This window comes from Hordeum vulgare, chromosome 1H (assembly GCF_904849725.1).
Source record: "Hordeum vulgare subsp. vulgare chromosome 1H, MorexV3_pseudomolecules_assembly, whole genome shotgun sequence".
In the NCBI taxonomy this organism is placed as follows: domain Eukaryota; kingdom Viridiplantae; phylum Streptophyta; class Magnoliopsida; order Poales; family Poaceae; genus Hordeum; species Hordeum vulgare.
Genome location: NC_058518.1, coordinates 2,784,441 through 2,797,630, shown reverse-complemented (window position 1 = coordinate 2,797,630; position 13,190 = coordinate 2,784,441). Strand labels below are relative to the sequence as shown.

The window sequence follows — 13,190 nt, the reverse complement described above, 5'->3', positions numbered from 1 at the left end:
CGTGACTAACACTTTAGTCACATTGCTTGCAAGCCTTATATGTCATGTTGTATTATCGAGTGGGCCCGAGGTACCTCTCCGTCACACCGAGTGACAAATCCCTATCTTGATCCATGCTAACTCAACGAAAACCTTCGGAGATACCTGTAGAGCACCTTTATAGTCACCCAGTAACGTTGCGACGTTTGATACATACAAGGTATTCCTCCGGTGTCAGTGAGTTACATGATCTCATGGTCATAGGAATGAATACTTAACACGCAGAAAACAATAGCAACAAAATGACACGATCACATGCTACGTTTATAGTTTGGGTCTTTTCCATCACATCATTCTCCCAATGATGTGATCCAGTCATGAAGTGACAACACTTGTATATGGTCAGAAAACCTTAACCATCCTTGGTCAACTGGCTAGTCAACTAGAGGCTTACTAGGGACATTGTTTTGTCTATATATCCACACATGCATTTATTTTTTTATTCAATACAATTATAGCATGGATAATAAACGATTATCTTGAAACAGAAATAAAATAATAACTATTTTATTATTGCCTCTAGGGCATATTTCTAACACGGAGCCCCCGAGCCTTGTCACCACGTCGTGGCTCCTCATGTCTTCTCCCGATGTTCCATGGGTCTCTTTTGGTCTAGAAAAATTCATCAAAAGTTGCATCGTGTTTGGACTCCGTTTGGTATTTATTTTTATACAAAAAAGCCAATATACGGAAAAAACGCGATCTGACACTAGGCACGAGGTTAATACGTTAGTTTCCAAAGTTGATATAAAATAGCATATTATTGCATATAAAGTATACAATATTTATAATATAATGACATGAAACAATCAAAAATTATATATACGTTGGAGACGTATCAGCATCTCCAAGCTTAATTCCTGCTCGTAATCGAGTAGGTAAGTTATAAAAACTGAATTTTTGATGTGGCATGCTACCCAACATGTAATCTATTTCTGGTATAATTATTAAGAAACAATGAAGTAATTGACATCAACATAATAATATCCATGAACATAACAAGCACAATCATTACTACTTCAAAATATACGATCCTTCAAATGTTATCCCTGTTCATTTTATCATATCAGCATGGCATGACTCTATCTTCACCGCATAAATATAAGTCATGAGCACCCCGGTGTCAAACTAGAAAATTTGATGGTACCTCTAACGCACTTGAGCATTTTCAACTTCACACAATGCATGAGCGTGAACCATGGATGTAGCATATAGGTGGAATATTATATGGTGGTAAAATCAAATGAGTCAAAAAGAAAGAATGTCTCGGATGAACTAGGCGGACCAACGAGCTATGGTGATGCGCATCAATCGATATCAATGCGAGGAGTAGACATTACCATGCAATGGATGCACTAGACCTATAAGTGTATGAAAGCTCAAATGAAACAAAGTGGGTGTGCATCCTACTTGCTTTCTTATGAAGACCTGAAACATTTGTGGAAGCCCGTCATGGAATATACAAGCCATGTTTTATAAATAAAAATCCCACAACTATATGAATGTGACAACTCACGAGACTCTCTATATGACGAACATGGTGCTACTCGGGAGCACAAGTGTCGTAAAAGTATAGTAACATTGCCCCATCTCTCGTTATCTCTTTTTTTGCCTCCCCAATTTATCTCTCTTTTTTTCGTCCGGAGTCTCATCCTAACTTCTGTGGAAATCATAGTCTCCATTGTCCTTTTCTCACTCAGACAATGATCTAAGAATGATGATCATCACACTTTAATTTACTTACAACTCGATAAAACTTATACAAAATGACTCTATATGAATGTTTCTAGCAGTGTACCAAGACGTGCAATGATCTAGCGTGACATGTAAACAATCATGAATAGTCGCTTTCACACAAATAATATGTCAGCTCTATATGACCATGCAAAGCAATATGATGACGAACACACAAATGTGTAACAGAACGTTGGAAGTTGCATGGCAATATATCTTGGAATGACTATGGAAATGTCATGATGGGTAGGTATGATAACTGTTTTGAGTAAGATATAATGTGGCTTATGTGTGATAGAGTGTATCATATCCCAAAGTTTGGATGCACCAACGAATGCATGGTACCGTCAAGGCTAGCGAATTGCGAAAAGGTGAGAGTGTGTATATCCATGGATTCACATTAGTTGTAATGAACTAATATACTTATTGTGAAGCCTCATTAACTCTCTTGAAGCAAGGTACTACCGCATGCCCCTAGGGAGGATATTGGGAGGAGTTAACCATCGCACGCCGCCGATTCGAACAATACGATAGGATTTCATTTCAGACATGAAAATGCTGACACCCCATCACCATGACATGACCAATATTAAGGTGAGAAGTAGATAACAAGATTTAATACCGATATTTCTACTAACCAATAATTATGAACCTATATCCTTTCGTATTACTACATCAATATAATTAAACCACATGTCTCTTATTTGGTGAGCTACATGAAACTTTTTATTATATCCTCCTTGAATACCTATCCTTTTAGGACTAGTCTTATAGCACATTCAAACTACCATTCTATTTCTTAGACTCTAAAAAATATTTAAGTGGCACATGAGAGTGTAACTATTTCTTCAAAATATAACCACCACTGTGCTATAAAAAGATAGAAGTGAAGCACTAGAGCAACTGCCTTGTTTAAAAGATATAAGTGAAACATATAGAGTATTCTATCAAATTATGACGAACGAGTGTCTATCTCGATAGGTGTGGGTATGAAGCAAACAATTATTGTGGAAAACTAAAATAAAAGCAAACTATAATACACGAAGCTCCTAAAAAACAACATATCATGTGATGCATAAAAATAAAGTTGGACATACTGGTAGAATGGAGACGAAAGAGGAGATGGCATGCAGTGCAGACCCAAGCTTATACTCTTGGGTCTTCCTTGAATACTACCTTGGGGTGCCTTAGGCATCCCCAAGCTTAGGATCTTACCGCTTGATACATCTCGAATGTATCTATAATTTTTATTGTTCTATGCTATAATATTATCATTGTAGGATACTTTTTGGGCATTTATTTGCGGATTCATATAATTTCTAAGCACTAACCTATTAACCTTGTGCCAATTGTCAATTTTTGTTTTCTGCATGTTTTTGGCTTTTCAGGTTTACACTACCAAACAGAGTACAAAAACCATGAAACTTTTGGATCATTTTTTGGACCAAAACAAGACGTGGAAACTTTGGAAGAAGTCCGGGACGACAATGGGGCCCCACAGGCGAGCAGGGCTCGCCTAGGGGGTAACCGCACCCTGTTAGCTTGTGGGCCACGCCCTCGTCTCCTGACCTCGCTCTCTGGCTTATAAATCCTCATATATCCATTAGAGACAGTCGCATCAACTTAAAATTGGACACCATCTAAATCCATGGAGTTGGCATTGTATGAATTATGGTTTGGCAAGAAATCTAAGTTATCGTTTTTAAAAGTTTGCGGATGCGACGCTTATGTCAAAAAGATTCAATATGATAAGATCGCACCCAAATAGGAGAAGTGGGTCTTCATATGATATCCCAGATAGAGAATTGGGTATACCATGCATCTACCACAGATTCGAACAAAAGTCTTCGTGGCAAGAGTATAACGTTTCAAGAAAACGTGTTTCTCTTGAATGAGGTGAGTGGGAAGTAGGTAGAGCGTGATGAAGTTATCGAACCTTCTCTCGGATTGGAGAATAGAGCAGCACGGAAAAATTAATGTTTATGTGATTCCTACACTACAAAGAGAGGAAGCTAATTATGATGATCATGAAACTTTGAATCAAGCTACCACCAAACTTAGTAGGTTGACATGGACACATACTATCCCTGAGTGGTGCGGTAATCATGTCTTGGACGTCATGTTGTTAGACAATGATGAACCTACGAACTATGAGGAACCGGTTATAGGATCGGATTTCGACAAATGGCTAGAGGCCATGAATCTAAGATAAGATCCATGTACGAAATCCAAGTATGTACTTTGTAAGACTTACCGGATGACCAAAACGCCTTTGAGGACAAATGGATCTTTAAAAAGAAGACGAACAATGTCACCGTCTATAAATCTTGTCATGTTGCAAAAGGTTTTCAAAAAGTTCAAGGAGTAGACTTCAATAAGACTTTCTCACCCATAGCGATGCTAAAGTATGTTAGGATTATGTTAGAAGATCAAATCTGGCAGATAGACGTCAAAATTGCGTTCCTTAATGGTTTCATTAAGGAATAGTTGTATACAATACAACCCGAAGGTTTTGTTGATCCTAAGGGTGTTGAGAAGATATGCAAGCTCCAACACTCCATTTATGGACTGCTACAAGCATCTCGGAACTGGAATCTTCGCTTTGATGAGGTCATCAAAGCTTTTGGATTTATCCAAGTTTACGAAGAAGCTTGTACTTACAAGAAAGTGAGTGGGAGTGTTGAGTATCTTATCTAATATTATATGTGCATGACATATTATTAATCGAAAATGATATAGAACTTCCGAAAAGCATAAAAGGTTATTATAACGAGAGTTTCTCGATGAAAGACCTTCATGAAGATGCTTATAAATTAAGCAAAAAAGATCTGTAGAAATAGATCAAGATGCCTAATATGACTTTCAAAAAGTACATGCCTTGACAAGAGTTTGAAAAATTCAAAATGGATCACTCAGAGAATGGGTTCTTGCCTGTATTACATGGTGTGAAGTTGAGTTTACTATGCAACTTTCTTCTTGTAGATATTGTTGGGCCTCCACGTGCACAATTTTGTAGGATCGCAGTAATTTTCCCTCAAGTGGATGACCCAATGTTTATCAATCCGTGGGACATGTAGGATGAATATGGTCTCTCTCAAACAACCCTGCAATCAAATACAAGAAATCTCTTGTGTCCCCAACACACCCAATACAATGGTAAATTGTATAGGTGCACTAGCTCGGCGAAGAGATGGTAATACAAATGTAGTATGGATAGTATAAATATATTTCATAATATGAATAAATAAAAACAGAGAGGTAAAAATAGTAAACATCGAGAAGTATGGTATATTAATACTTAGAAACAAGCCCTAGGGTTCATACTTTCACGAGTGCAATCTCTCAACAATGCTAACATAGTAGAATCATATGGTCATCCCTCAACATGAAACAGAGAATCACTCCAAAGTTCCTATTAGCGAAGAACACAATAAGAAGTTGTCATAGACAGTGAACCACCACAAAGTTATTCTTTCTGATCTATCTTTTGGGTTATTCCTATAGGTCTCACAAACAGCCTTAGAGTTTGTACTAAAATAACACATATGATACATATCAATCAACCGTAATGTCACCTAGATACTCCAATGTCACCTCAAGTATCCGTGGATTAATTATTCGACATGGATCAACCAATTTAAAATTCATCATATTCGATCCAACACCACTAGTGCAGAAAAACCTAGCTATGGTGTGGCAATAATTCCTTCCTGGCCTAGACACCCGACACCATCAATATGGCATCACAGTTAAAAAATAGTGGTGGCCTTGGGTCCCACGCGAGCAGTAATTCATGTTTATCGCGTGTCCATTTGTCCAACCCTAGAAATTTGTTTTTTTGGTAATATAAAAAATACTACTTCGAAAACTAAGAGATTAAACTTCACAAAAAGTATTGGTAATTTAAACATATTCATAAACATATAGTTTAAAACTTAGTACTCGTCATTTAAAAAAGCATACTCATAAACATATAGTTTAAAACATAATTAGTACTGATCAACCAATTACTCTTCATCATCAATGATTATCCAAAGCTAGCGCATCTTCTTCCGATTGCTCTCTCCATCTTGCTTCAATTGAGTAACAGTTGTGTGTAGATCAATCCTCTCTGTCTTGAGTTGTTTTTTCTTCAGCTTTAATTTATCCTTCTCCTTCGTCAATTGATTCCTCAACTCCGTTAGTTTGTTTAACTTAGTGAGGGAATTAGCACCCTGTGTGAGCAGATTATCAATTTCTTTCTTCACTAAGCAGTGCCTTTTTCGAGATTTTTGATGCTCCACTGTGATGACTCTAAGAGCCACTGATTCCACTGCTCCATGTCACCCACGATTCACGTCGCTCTGTGTCCGTGGAGCCACTGACCACTAGTTCATGTGTCATGGTGACCTTGGTCATTTAGAGCCTTTTGTTGTGACTGTATGTTCTCACTCCAGCCTGTGCACACATAACCATCAACTATATAACCTGTCATTTCAGGACCGTGCATAAAAATAGCTGCTAGGATTCCAAGACATTGTCTTAACAACACAAAATGACTTCGATATATTGGTCTTTCTGAGTCCTCGGTCTCGAGCACTCGGGGTGAAGTTTCTAGGTATGGGCCTAGATGATTATACAAGGCCATGCTTTATGAAATTAACATTTTAAAGGCAGTGCTTAGAGTTGATTGAATGTGATCTTCAGTGTGATAATCTAGGATGTAGCTTTCAGCGATGACTCCGGTGATGGCAGTGTTCTAGCGACGTTTACTTTTCGCAGACCTGGCTGTTGGGGAACCTTTCTCGCTCTCCTTGTATTCTCAAGGGATGGTTGTTGCCAATAGTCGTTGTTTAAGTTCGTCGAGCGATATTTTGTTCGCTACATTTTCTTTTCTTTTTCATCCTCCTAGATATATTTCCTGTCGTGTATGACTTTGCTCTTTGGTGACTGGATGATCTGCTGACTCTGTGCTTACTAATCATGTTGATCTCGTGTGTACCCCTCGTTGTGTTTCTATTTTTTGATGCTTTACTTTTATTCAACAAAATTTAACATTTAGAAAAGTAAATAACAATACAATTGTTTTCTAGTTAATGAAGTAACTCAATCGGAAATAGCTCAGCAGACTAATCTACGGATAAAATTGATTTTATTGTACTGGCTGGATTGCTTCTATGACAAAAACATACTTGTACGCAGTATTGCATATTAATAAAAATATTAAAGACCATTGCTTTTAGGTCGACGAAGCAAATCAATAAAAAAACAGGTTAGTAGACTATACTGTGTATAAGAATTGTTTTATTTATTGGCCACATCCACTTCAACAATATAGTATGCTAATATATGGGTAGTCTTCAATGTTGCAGCCTAGTAACATAAGACAAAAGTATGTTTTTAGTCCGTCGTGTTTTTCAAAAGTATAGACTTGGTCCCTTAAGAAACTTGGGTATACATTTTGTCCTTCAAGTCTCAAAACAAGATAATTTGGTCCAAAACCAGATTTTAAGCATGTTGACCGGCTTTGACCATGTTTAACCGGGTTTGGCCATCTTGACTAGTTTTGATCAATGAAGAGTGGATTCAAAATATAGCAAATAAATTAAGAAAAAACTGAATTTTTTTTGCAACCAAGATGCTTGGTTGCACTACGTGTGTAAAAAATTGTGTGGTGTTTTGACATTTGAGGAGCTCTTGGCAAAAAATAAATTGACTCACAATTTGTTTTTTTTGCTACAGCTTCTAGGATGTTATTTGACAACAAAAATTTACACGCACCGAAGCATGTTGATTGTCCTAAAATTTCAGATATTTTTCAATTTATTTGCTACCTTTTGAAACTTAAGGTTCGTTGGTCAAACCTGGTCAATATGGTCAAATCGGTAAAACATGGTCAAACCATGGTCAACATGCTCAAATATGGTTTTGGACCAAACTTATCCGGTTGTAAGGACTAAATGCGTACCAAAAAATCTTGAATGACTAAGTCTGTATTTTTGGGAAAGTTAAGGGACCAAAAACATACTTTTCTCATAACATAACAATACCATAGTTTAATCTCATGAAACAACTCAGATCGGAAAGAGGCAAGTAAGCAGTCTAAAAATACAAATCATTTACTTATTGGCTACGTTGCTTCCATGACAATCTCTTATTTACTAATTGAATGCACCATACCAGCCTCCACGTTAATCCACATCATTAAAAATATCTTAACCGTCTGATTTATGTAATTATGTATCTTAACCCTATGATTAACGTTATTGTTCTAGGAAAAATAAAAGACCCAAACTGGTCTAATCGACACGTAAACCTAAGCACGTAAACAGCACCAAAAAAGCTTCCATGTAACTTAAAAAAGTAACCTCCACGTCATGTAACTTACAAAAGTTTCCATCGGCTCAAAAAATAAACTCCATGTTAATTTTGCTTTAGAGTCCTAGAGGCTCACGTTTAGTACTCAGATAGAAATTCACTAGGTAAAAAAACGAGTTTCCATCACGTAGGCAACCCTTGACTCCACGTTGATTTTGCTTTAAATTCCTAGAGGCTCACGTTTAGTACTCACATAGAAATTTACTAGGTAAAAAAAATGAATGTCTATCACGTAGGCAACCCTAGGTACTCACGTAAATCCTCCATCACACCTTCAATCTCATCCATCGACCAATTTCTCCACCTCTCTCTCACACACACAGATACGATCAATCTGATCTGTCCTAAATTTGGTACTCCTGATGAAGTCGCAGGCTGATAAAAGCCACATCACCCATAGCCAAGACGTGTATGCCGGGTTTAGAACTGCATACATACTAGCACTTGCACGCCAGCAGTTAGTACATGACTGATCTCATAAAAGTTGGAACTTTTGATTTGGTTGATGCATGCATACACATGAATACGACGGGTGCATGAGCATGGCCGCTAATGTATGGTGTCACTATAAGCTCCTAAGACATTTGATCGTACAAATTGTTTCGTTACTTTGTAACCCTTTTTTACAATTGCTTCATTTGTGACACATTCGCTAGACTAGAGGTGAATCCATTAACGACGAGCAGGCCCTTCGTTGTGGAGTCATCCTTTGTTATCTCTACCTACTGAAGTCCGAGTGTTCCCCACTCATATTAAAATTGTTTTGTTCCTTTCATTCTATATATTTATATTTTCCAAATGCATTAAGTTCGATCTACTTCTAAATTCCTTATAACGAGTATTTGATGGTCCAGTATAGTTCCAACAAGAATATGTGTATGTCTCGAAAAATTTAATTGCAAAAAAACTAGAATTTGCACCAAGTGATTTACAACAATAATTAATTCAAATGTATAATTCCATACAAATTTACATGTAAATAAAACTCTTAAAGTTGCATCCTTTTTCCATTTAAAATATCATCTATTTTTGGTTGATGCGGTAATATACTTTGTCTTTATTTCTTCAAGATACATAAAGATTGGGCTGATTCTTTAGTGTTGTCTTAATTCTTTTAGAATAACAATCTCATATGAACATATTGTGTTTATAGTTTCATTCTTTAGATGTGATATCTACCCTTCAAGAGATTCCACGGTGTACTTGCACAAATTTCTTCACCATCAACATATTCTTGCATTCCAGATGCTTTGTATTGGGTATGTGCATAACATTTGTATGTTTCCAAGTGATATATCGTAACCTAATAAATCATATGTTCCTAAAACAGCTTCTTTGCATATTCATTTTCATATTCCTCGGTAAAACCAATCATAAATGATTGGTGGTATATGAGGGTTGGGTTTGCTTAGCACAAATATAATGGCCACTGTACACATTGTAGGAGAAAACAAAACAACGAACTTACAAAATTTGAAACTAATCTCCTGGATTCTCTAAGCACTCACGTAATTTCCAATATGTTTAGACTTATATGATATAATTGTTCCATTGTTAGTGTATCCTCTGGGAGACTTAATTATATTTATAACTGTAGCTTAATTACGCAAGACCCATGAGTATCTAATTCTTAAATCGGCACCATAACATCTCATTCAATGTATTTATTGAAGAAGTCAACGAAATTATATGTTGTAAATTTGTAATTAATACTAGCCCATGCTGGTGCACGGGTTGATGACTAGTACTAATATAATTCCTTTCCGGATTTATTAGTCCCCATGTATTTTGGCTCAAATTTTAATCCTATATTTAAATAGTAAAATACCACCTTATAGTATTTTACTTCTTTTTGGACAGACACCTGCGTAATCTGCAGGTTCATAGGGGATCAACCAGTCAGCCAGAAAGCCATTTTTCCTCCTAGGCTCACACCCAATGTCTTTGCATAGCTGGTCATTGTGCCATATGCCGACAGAACCAACGCAAGATCGACGGAAATAGTCACCAGAGTAGCCTTTCATGTATGCCTCCCATTCTTTCACATTTTCCTCCATTGATCTTATGGTAGGCAATCGAAAGCCTCCATCAAGAAAATGGGCAAGCCACTTGGACCGTATCTCCGATGTGTGTAGATCTCCCATGCTCTCGGAGTAGCCAACTATTGCTAACTGGGGAATCCTTGGGTGGACGCATAGCCTGTCACATTCATAATAATTGTTCTTAATAAAATGTGCTACCTCAGTATAGGTATGATATAGTTAATGCATGTTTATTATAAATTAAAAATGGTTGAAAGGAACCTATATAGGGGAACTGTGGTAGATGGAGTGCCAACAACGATCTCTCTGAGCAAAGGCGACGCGAACAACTCTTTGAGCTTCTCATCTCCATTATATCCGGTCGCAAAGATCACAATGTCGCTCTTGATCAGTGCAGACTCACCATGTACAATGATACCATCTCTACAGAAGCTAAATTCTTTTGCTTTCTTCAGAATAATGCTACCCTGCTCCACCTTGTCGTAGAATTTGTCTGGCATTATCGCAATAAGCCATGAGCTCAAAGCTTGGAAGAAGCTGTGTTCCGGTACCATGCCATGCTTCCTCATGGGCACTGCCCACATGTAGTAGCTCTCAACAAACTTTGATAACATCCATCTCTTATCAAGTTGGATTAATGTAAGAAATGCGTCCGTGAGAACATGCATATATAAAGACCTGTCTACTGTTAGTTTCTACACCTTATTACTTCAAATTATATTTGTATGACATCGCAAAAAAAATCATACCAAAGGTGACAAGGAGGTAGCCAGCAGGCCAAGGAGAAGCCCCTCGCCTGGCTTGTGGACAAGCAGCTCGGACAAGCGATTGAAGTAGAAGAAAGCTACTGGGACACCCCAAGCGTAGAAGTCAGGGATGACCCATCTCTTCGTCCGAATAACCATTGTACAAGGATGCCTCAGGCCGTTTATGTTTGCACAGTTTGTGGCGATGTCGAGAGCAGATTTTTGGTAACCGATGACAGTGACGAACTTGCCTTTGATGAGTTCAGTGGCCTCTACATCATCCATGTTGGAGTAATCCATGGAGTGGATCGCTGTGCCATTAAAGGCCTCTGGGCCTTCCTTCGGTCGGAATGTTGGAATGTTTGGGATGCCGCTATACCGTCCCACGCATAGCACCATGAAGTCCGCCATGTGTGTCTACATATGCCATAAATGATCAATATTGACCAATCTGCTGGCATTATATATATATATATATAGGAAAAATGTTTCCTACCACCCGATGATATATAGTTACCATCACCTGAGTTTTGTATGTTGTATGTAATATCTATTAAATCGGGAAGTATGTACGCATACTATGTAGTATACGATAATGTGTAGGGAGTATATATATACTATCTTTTTGGTATTATGTCTCATATTTTGAGTATTCTCCTTTTAACGTACATATATAAGTATTTCATAAATATAATAAAACCATGAGCCAACATGCAATTTTTTCATCTAACCCACTTTGAAATATCTTATATATAATATATCAACATACATACAAGGATAAAGTACTATATATATACTGCCACATGATAGTTATGAGATATGTGGTAGGATGTATATATATTCAAGATGGTTTGTACTCATGGCACTATGGAAGCACAAAAGTTTGAAAGAATTCTGAAATCAAAGACGAAGGATGAAAGAACATTCCAGTTTTCTTGTTTGTAAATTTAATTATGTTGAAGAAAATTCAGGGAAACAAATTCGTCATGTTAATTTAGAGGAAGAGGGTTCCTGCCCCAGCTCCATTGTACCCGCATCTTCACACAATTGAAAAATTAAAGTACCTCTGAAGATTAAGATTTATATGTGGTTTGTTCACAAAGGAGTTATACTTACGAAGGATAACTTGGTTAAACGGAATAGGGTAGGTAACTCTAGATGCTCTTTTTGTGATAACAACGAGACTGTCAAACACCTCTTTCTTGATTGTCCTTTGGCAAGTCTTTTATGGCATACAATTCATATAGCTTTTAACATTTCCCATCCAATGAATATAAACACGTTATTTGAAACGTGGCTCAATGGAATGGATCTCATCACAACTAGACACATTCAAATAGGAATTTATGCCATGCTTTGGGTTATATGGAATTGGAGAAATGATATGATATTTAATAGAAAGAAATTTAATAATTTTTTGCAAGCCATCCACAGAGCTACTGCTTGGATCCATATGTGGTCCTTACTCACACCTGCGGAGTACATGGAGACTATGATTATTGGGTGCAGCTGATGAAAGACGCTAGCACTGGATATCTTCAATCGATATAGATGGCGAAACACTAATACACTATATGTTTAGTCATCATAGCCTATTTCTTTTTACCTTGCCGGTGTTGGCATGTAATCCTTTTTTTGGTGTGACTCATTCAGACAACTTCTGAATTGCTTTGTTTCAAATTACGGCATTTAATAAAACACGCAAATAAAACCCAAATTGACACCCCGGAGGATTGAGCATGTCTCGTCTTAGAGTTGAGGCAAGGGACATATTTCAAACTTAGATAGTTAAGTAAGTAAATAATATTTTTTGCCATTTTATGATTGCCCAAACCTCAACGTCGTTCCCGTGCTGCACGGTGAGCCGCCACTCGCCACCTCTGCTGCCGAACGCCTGGCCGTTGCCGGCCCACATTTCCCATGCCATCATCTCCTCCTCCTCGGCACTAGTGTACTCCAGAGCAGCAACCCGGCTGCCGAACCTAATGCACTCTAGCAGGCCAAAGTGGCACGCATACGAGCGAAGGTACTCGATGACCTCGTTATGGCCCGGGTACAAATCTGACACGCTCGGTGGCCATGGGAAGTCCGTGAACTCGTATAGTGGCCGTGGGGTCTGCAGGCGCGTCGAGGCGAGCGTGTGCGCCCACACACCGCCAATGGTGTCGGCGGCCTCGAACACGACTGGCCGGAATCCATGCTCAAGCACGTGCTTGCAAGCCGTGAGGCCGCTCATGCCGGCGCCGATGATGGCCACCCGTTTCTTCTCCAT

The 13,190-nt window shown here is 38.0% G+C and overlaps 1 protein-coding gene across 1 annotated transcript; it reads right to left on the bottom strand.

The window, feature by feature from the left end:
- Nucleotides 1-9,962: 9,962 nt before the first annotated feature.
- Nucleotides 9,963-13,190, bottom strand: LOC123453179 (probable flavin-containing monooxygenase 1). Its single transcript, XM_045129955.1, has 4 exons — nt 12,753-13,190; nt 10,922-11,335; nt 10,434-10,792; nt 9,963-10,329 (listed from the first exon to the last, which is right to left on the bottom strand). The coding sequence occupies exons 1-4, from the start codon at nt 13,188-13,190 to the stop codon at nt 9,963-9,965; spliced, it is 1,578 nt and encodes a 525-aa protein (XP_044985890.1).

Coding starts and splice junctions, on each gene's coding strand:
- LOC123453179 (XM_045129955.1), bottom strand. CDS start 13,190: ATGGAGAAGAAACGGGTGGCCATCATCGGCGCCGGCATGAGCGGCCTC. Junction 10,793..10,921: donor CTACCTCCTTGTCACCTTTG/GTATGATTTTTT, acceptor CAACTTGATAAG/AGATGGATGTTATCAAAGTT. Junction 10,330..10,433: donor ACCACAGTTCCCCTATATAG/GTTCCTTTCAAC, acceptor TGAATGTGACAG/GCTATGCGTCCACCCAAGGA.